The sequence below is a fragment of the Triticum dicoccoides genome, chromosome 4B, assembly GCF_002162155.2.
Source record: "Triticum dicoccoides isolate Atlit2015 ecotype Zavitan chromosome 4B, WEW_v2.0, whole genome shotgun sequence".
NCBI classification, from domain to species: domain Eukaryota; kingdom Viridiplantae; phylum Streptophyta; class Magnoliopsida; order Poales; family Poaceae; genus Triticum; species Triticum dicoccoides.
The window spans coordinates 50,511,810-50,518,949 of record NC_041387.1 but is presented as its reverse complement, the minus strand read 5'-3'; the positions used below and the strand labels follow the sequence as shown (position 1 = coordinate 50,518,949).

Sequence of the window (7,140 nt, the reverse complement as noted above, 5' to 3'; positions counted from 1 at the left end):
GTTGCCATGGTGCTTCTTGGCATTATTGGGAGAGGGGGGGGGGTGATGTCCCCATAGTTGGTTCTTCAGTTTGTGTTTTTTCTTCTACAGATTTATCTCGGTGGAGTTGTCCTACATTTCGGATGACGCAATTGTCCGTCTTGGTTCTCCAGCTCCAATTCTGGCCTCGTCAGTGTGTGTGATAGTTGTGTTTTCAGACTCCGTTTGTTTGGCCTGCGACGTCATACATGCCCTCTCTGAGGCATCTATTTGTTACGCAGAGCATAGTCGTCGGCATTTTCTAGTCTACATTGATGACTTTTTAGCCATTGCTTCTGCAAGCTCATGTGTTAGCAAGTTTGCCCCACTTAGATGGTGGCCCAAAGGTGGCAATGAGCTTTGCCAATAGCGCGGCATCGATGGATGAAGAGGAAAGAAGACTTTGGCACCCTCAATTATTTGGATGTTTTTTAAATTTTTGTAAGAGCGTTTGTAAGGGTTTGTGCTATTACTATATGACATTTGATCTTTTCGCAAAAAAATATGTAGACAAAGCATGGCCAGCTCACCATGATTGATAACTATAACCCATGTTCAAGATCTTACTTTCGCAAGCGAGCTTATGTGCAAAATTGCATCGTCGAGAGTCATCCAATTGTGGTAGCAATCGCATGGTGACCAGTGAGGGCGCCAGGAAGATATTATTTGAGCACCCGCCTCGTCCATAGGATGACACGAGTGGTTTCGAGCTAATTACTCAATGGTGAAGTCTTCGAACCTATCATCAAGATGGAAACACCATTTCATGTATGGGGTTGAAACTCCAGGATCTAGACTTGCATTGTGACCTTATTGAATGTTTGGTCTTTGTGCCGATGTCTTGGTCTTGATTGGTTTGACCTGTTATTTAAGGTGAAAATCTTTGTGCCGATGACACAACTAGATTTGGCGGTGTTGGAGCGGATGCATAATTACTTCTTATAGGCATTCCACGCAAAAATATCGACTTAGGACATGTACAATGGTTCTATCTTAGCAATGCTACGTAGGATAAATGATGACGTGGAGGAGAGAGAAATCACAAGAGAAGATGGGTCTTCTCTTAATTAAGAGAAGGCAAGAAATGATCTCTTAGCATAATATGTCTCATCACATTTTTAGAAATAACTAGTTAATAAAGATAAAGCTAAGAGACGGCTCATTGTAGACATGTTTTTTGTCATCTCTAAATTACATGCAAGATTTAAGATAAAACTACCTTATCAATCATTTTACATGCCCTTAGTTGCAGGTGTTTAGTTGTTATATCTTGTAAAAAAATTCTTTGTGTAAGAGATGGCACGATCCATACGACGTCAAAGTGGCACGATCCATCGAAGTGTCAACCTATAAACGACCTAAGAGCCGTGAACCCAAGAGGCGGTGATCCGCGACCTGAGACGACTAAAAACTGCCAAATGTTATTTTATGTAGTTTGCCAATGCTTTCTTTTTTTGCATGTACTCTGCTTGTTTGTTAATGTTTTGGCTTCAATGTTTCACATATGCTTTAAGAAACTAATGACGTGAGTGTCCGTGCGTGTCTACATGGTAACAAAAAAACTTCCTTTTACTTAAAAATTACTACTATACCAGTAATTTTGTAGTTTTCCCCCTTTGATCCGCCAAAAAAAAGAGGATGGTCCTATTTTTAGAATCGGACTGAACGCGACAAAATATTTCAAACTGTGAAAAAAATTCAACAAAAATTTAGCGCATACATCTCAACATTATATGTGTGCACTTCACGTTTCGGAGGAAATCGACATTTTTTGTGGCTTGTGTTAAAAAGACAAAAGGATGTCTTATGAAAAGCATTTTTTTAACACCAATTTTTCTCTTTTTCACATGTGACACGTAAGTTGTCGGTTTTTCGCGAAACGACTTTGTGAGCATGTACAATATCGAGATGTACACGCCAAGTTTATGTTTGGAAATTTTTTGACATTTCAAAATATGTTTAAAACACATTTTAAAAATCAGGAGCGTGTGCTCCGATGTGCCAAAACGCCACTGTCCAATGCGGAAATCTGTTGGTGCTTCCAGGAGTGCGCGCTCCGATGTGCCAAAACGCCACTGTCCAATGCGGAAATCTGGGAGCACCAACAGATTTCCGCATTGCACAAGCCCTTATGGATACAGAGTAGCTTCAGCAAGGTTCCTGAAAGTGAAACCAAAAGCCAAGCTTTATCACGTTTGGTTTGGCGGCCTTAACAGCTAAAGAACTTGATGAAGAAACATTAACTTCCTTACAGATTGCAAAACACTAGCGATTGCAACTGAGGCCAAGAACATTCTTTCTGAACTTGGGCATTGGAGCATCAGACCCACTCTAGCAGATTTCTTTCTTGCTTCTTCAGCCTTCTAAAGATCTAAAGTTATCCATATCCCTATAAATCTTAATCTAATTGCCCATTCTCTTGCTAAAAGGGCTTTTAAAAATAGAGCAGCTACTAGTTGTGTTGATCTTTGCAGCAAAGGATCAAGATGAGTAGTAGACTATCGATTCTATTCTCAATACCAGATCGCATCTGAGCCCCTGCGTCGTCCCCCCGGCAGGAGACTCGGGCGGTGGCGCACGCCTCCCTCTCCTCTCCTCCTTCCCGCGCTCAGACCCTCGCCGCCGGCCAGAGCCCCCGGGGCAAAGCCCCTTGCGGTGGCCGGCGGTGGGCCCCTTTTCTGCGCTACTCGGGGATGGCCGATGCGGGGCAGCCTATCCAGGCGACGGCGGCACAGCGGTGGCGGCATCCTCGTGGCGGGCGAGCGGCGACGCGGTGGCCCTGGGATTGGCGGTGGTGGCCATCTCCTCCGTCGAAGGTGGTCGGATCTCAAGATTCGTCATCTAGTACATACTACGAGTCGGGAAGACATAATTGTCGGTGAAAACCGAGCCGACAACGTGCGATGGTGACGCTCTGCACCGTTACCGTGATGAAGGCATTGTCGTGTAACTAATGTCGACCCACTTGTGCTGCTTCGGGGGAAACCCTAAGATGTAGTCTTCCAGATCGGACAATGGCTGCACTGATGTGTTGTTTCTCTCTTGGGAGCACCATTTGTGAAGCAACGCTGGAAGAGAGAGGCAGGAGGTGGAGTGCCTTCGTCTTGCATGAAGCTTCGGTGGAGATGTGTCAAGTCATGCCTGGCCCACAGGTGCTACGCTGTATCATGCATGTTCGGCAGGTGCTACACACAACAGATCTTCCAGAGTCTCCGTGTCTGGATGGACAAGTGCAAGGAGGTGGCGTTGTTGGCTGTTGGGCGCCGACGGATGGCCGAACTGGCAAAGATGATGCGGATCTCTCTCCTGAAGACGTGTCAGCAATTCGATGATGATGGATGATGACAATTTCTAAAACATGTGCATGTGATGTATGCTTTAGGTATACTGCACCGACCATTGGTTCCGATACGTTATGTGGATGGATCAGCGACGACACTAGTTTTAGATAAGGGGAGTGAGAGCACTCCACATTATCAAGTTTGTAGGTGTGAGTGACGGCTTCGAATGGTTTGATGTATTTTCTTGTCAACATTTCTTAAATAATTAATAAAGATGATTGTATGCATCGTTTGATGCAGAGGCCGGGGTTTTCAACCTCATTTTTAAACAAACAAAAAAGTGTCAAGATGTAACTCCAAAAAGGCTTTTGAAGCCATCAACCTCCCTGGAGGGCTCCAGTGTGACCCCCAAAAAAAGGCTTCCAACATAGCAGCTTCCTTGGTCTCCACGCGGTGGGTGGGTCAGAGACTGGGGTTTTGACCATTGGAGATCTTGTGTAGCATTTGCCCTCCTTGATATTAGTACAGCCCAATTGCATGATGTCCAGGTAGCCAGGTATGCAGCATTCTGTACAAGAAATTGGACACTTGTGGAAATACGACCAAGAAACACCCGGCTTTAAATTGATAAAGCCCAATACACATGCTGAAGATAACGTATATCTACAAAAAACCAACCCTTTTAGCTCACTGTGCAGTGTTTATAATTAGTTATGCATATCTACCAAAACCCAACCCTGCTAGAAAGTTTGTCAAAAATCTTAAAGCTGCGTTCAATTGACAGGGGTTTGGCAGGGATTGAAGGGAATTATATCCCATACAAGTCAAATTCCCCCCAAATCCCCTCCAATCGCCTTGGGACAGGGTGTAACCGAACAAAGCCTAATACATGTACATGGGGCGGATGCTACCCTTACATCAGGATCCAGTATCTCGAAAGTCATCTGATGCCAAGCTTATGAAATGTCTGTACGAGAAGCGCCTGCGCAGTAAGGTTATGCAGTAAGAACGGACTCTACGCTGACACTATTTTTTTTTGAAAGTACTCTTTACAACAACCAAAAAAGAACACTTAATTTGGCATTGTTGTGTGTTAGGATGGGAATAAAAGCAAGAGATCAGGCATACCTATTTGTAGGATTCGACATCAGGCTACTGGAACTTTACAGCAGATGTTCAGGACATCATCTAATGGTGCATGATCCCCTGTGCCCTCATCCTTCCTTGCATATAACAGTTCTTTCCCTTTGAACACGAACATTCCACCCTAACGAATATAGCAAACAAAAATGCGGTTCCATCGATCAAGAAGACTCTGTAAAATCTTTAATGAAGTTCAGATAGTAGTTGCAGAAGCAGTTGATTATGGGTAAATGATCTAACCTGTTGCAGGACACTTGGCCTGTCATCTGGGGTGGCTTCGATTGTATAGTTCTTTGTCGCCTCCTTGAGGGAATCAAACCGAGAAAATACTTTCACCTTCAAAGAAATGTGTTCTTGTTCAGGAATGTCTTCCACGCAACTTTCATGATAAAACAACTATACAAATAAAACATCACTGCTATAAAATGATGCTTACACTGGCTGGGTTGAAGAATGTGCGCCCAACACCAAAATATAGGCCCAAGAGATCATAAGCCTGAAAAAGGTAAATGGAAGTCATGCACTTACGAAAAGGAGTAAGTAAAATGGTTTTCTTTGATTATGTAATTTCCAATCCTCAGATGATTGATCCTCATGTACCAAATACCATATATCCATGTGTCTATCTCATTTACCTATCTACATGGCTGCATGTAAGTTTGAAGAAACGAGCACAATGTATACATAGACTTATCAAGGAGAACCACAGTAGCAACAAGGACCATTTCCAATAGAAGAACTTATAATTACATATTCTCATGATCGCTGGCCCAAAAATAAGATAATTTCCAACACTCTTTGTCCAAAATAGTCACATTTCTATGGGACCAATCCTGCTAGGACTTAGTACAATGCAGCCAATGGCTAGGAGATGTTAACACGTTTAACAGATATAATGTAAATGCGAGCAGTATATGATGTGCCCATACAGTATAGCAATATCCAGTAGGTACATTAAGGCATGAGCATGCAAATTAGTACCTTGCGCTCAGGATCAGCATAGAGGTAATCCAATGGAAAGGGCAACTGCATTAAACATATTTTAACAAAGTTACTTAGGACTGAAAATATCCAAATATGACCAGGAAATACAACATATATGAACAATTGGGGTTTTAAGACATCCATTGTTTAGCAAGTCCCACACGAGGTTAATAAGTTAGATTAAAACATCAGCAGGATTGTGCAATTATGCAATGATCTATTGCAATTATTGGTGGGCGAATACCCTCAAAAAGTTGAAGCTCAAATGATAAAAAATCTGTGTCTACAATAAGATCATAGATGATCACCAAAGTTCGCAGTGCGTGCGGAGAGGGTACGAGATATGCTATAAATAGAAATGTAATACATACACGCTCAGCAAGAATACGGGCTTTATCAGGAGTGCCAACACCAACAGCAATTAGTTTGACGCCAGCAGAATCAAATCTTTCTTTCGCGTCTTTCAACGTCAAGGCTAACTCCCAGCTGCAGAGGACACGGTCACAGGTAGAGTTGATGATTAGCTCAGAAAAAGAAATCAAACCAACACGCACAAACTATATCCAGGTCAACAAATTCATCTACAGAAGGAGGGGGGGCTATCTCTCTTACCAGCAAGGACATCCGAAATGCCTTAGCAACGCGACGACAGCCATTCCCTGCACAAGCAGCGAATTACTCCACCAATTTAGTTATGTACCGCATCAATTCATAGCGTAATCAAATGATTTCATAGCTAAAATGGGATTTAGTGTTTCGACCTACAGAAGGAAGCAAAGCAACAAATGGATGCCCCTTATTCTGAGAAGAACCTCTGAGTTGCAAACCTGAACCTCAAACTACATACAAGATTTCCTATGCTACATCCCCTCATAAGACAAAGACTAAGCTAATCGGAGAAAAGGGTGAGCATCTGCATCTCTACCTCGTTTTGGTCCCACAGATCCCTGATCAGGACGGGCTCGCCGGTGGCCGCGGAGAAGATGGCGACGCCACCGAGGGCATCACCGATACCCAACCCTGGTTGCGGTGAAGAAGACAGAAGGGACGGCGAGCTCGCGGCGGCTGCAGGTACCACCGGGGAGCGGTGGAGACGGAGGCCGAGGCGGCGGCGGTTGGGGACGGGGGCGAGGTCGGGGCGGTAGCGAGAGGAGGTGACGGCAGGGAGAGCGGCCGTCGGCGGGAGGGAGAGGCGTGGTAGCGAGGCGGCCATGGCTAGGTGTACGCGGCGAAACCCTGTCCGAGAGCAAGGCAGGCCGCGGATGCCGAGCAAGAGCAAGCGGACCGATGCGGTGGAGATGGGTTTCCCGGTGGCGGGACGGGAGGCGTGGCCACAGACTCGTCAAGGAGAGTGCAATCTTTTTTTTTCTCCTTTTCATTTCGAGTGAAGTGCACATCTAGTCCTTGCAGCAACTCCAATGCCGCGACCCATTTCTTCCACGCGGCGTCCATTTGGTTCGCGGCGGACAGAAAAGTCACGGATCCGAACGGACGCGTGTCCATTTTTTGTCCGCCTGCCGACCCATAACTCAGTTTTGAGCCTGATTTGCGTCGGCGCGTACACGAGACGAACGCGCGCGCCACGCGCCAACTACTCCCCCTGCCCCCCCACCCCCAGTCGGTGGCAAAGCCTCCATCATTTCCCTTCACTTTCCCCAAAACCCTCCCGCCTGCACGCGCTCTCGGCCGCTCGCCATGGACGACGATCTCGATG

The 7,140-nt window shown here is 45.3% G+C and overlaps 1 protein-coding gene across 4 annotated transcripts; it reads right to left on the bottom strand.

Annotated features, from left to right (window-relative positions):
- Positions 1–3,605: 3,605 nt before the first annotated feature.
- LOC119294930 (thioredoxin-like protein AAED1, chloroplastic) lies at positions 3,606–6,768 on the bottom strand. 4 transcript variants are annotated; one of them, XR_005143601.1, is made up of 9 exons: positions 6,352–6,767; positions 6,039–6,085; positions 5,798–5,912; positions 5,424–5,468; positions 4,879–4,938; positions 4,683–4,778; positions 4,428–4,566; positions 4,217–4,281; positions 3,606–3,962 (listed from the first exon to the last, which is right to left on the bottom strand). XR_005143601.1 is itself a non-coding variant. In XM_037573225.1 (8 exons), exons 1-7 carry the CDS (start codon positions 6,637–6,639, stop codon positions 4,447–4,449), a joined length of 771 nt encoding a protein of 256 aa, XP_037429122.1. In that variant the 5' UTR covers positions 6,640–6,768; the 3' UTR covers positions 3,606–3,867; positions 4,428–4,446. The 4 variants fall into 4 exon arrangements, 2 of the variants coding, with proteins under 2 accessions (XP_037429122.1, XP_037429121.1); XR_005143600.1 differs by having other exon boundaries at positions 3,606–3,867; XM_037573225.1 differs by lacking the exon at positions 4,217–4,281 and having other exon boundaries at positions 3,606–3,867; positions 6,352–6,768.
- Between the last annotated feature and the right edge of the window lie 372 nt (positions 6,769–7,140).

Coding starts and splice junctions, on each gene's coding strand:
- LOC119294930 (XM_037573225.1), bottom strand. CDS start 6,639: ATGGCCGCCTCGCTACCACGCCTCTCCCTCCCGCCGACGGCCGCTCTC. Junction 6,086..6,351: donor ATCTGTGGGACCAAAACGAG/GTAGAGATGCAG, acceptor CTGCTTGTGCAG/GGAATGGCTGTCGTCGCGTT. Junction 5,469..5,797: donor CCCGTATTCTTGCTGAGCGT/GTATGTATTACA, acceptor TGTTTAATGCAG/TTGCCCTTTCCATTGGATTA.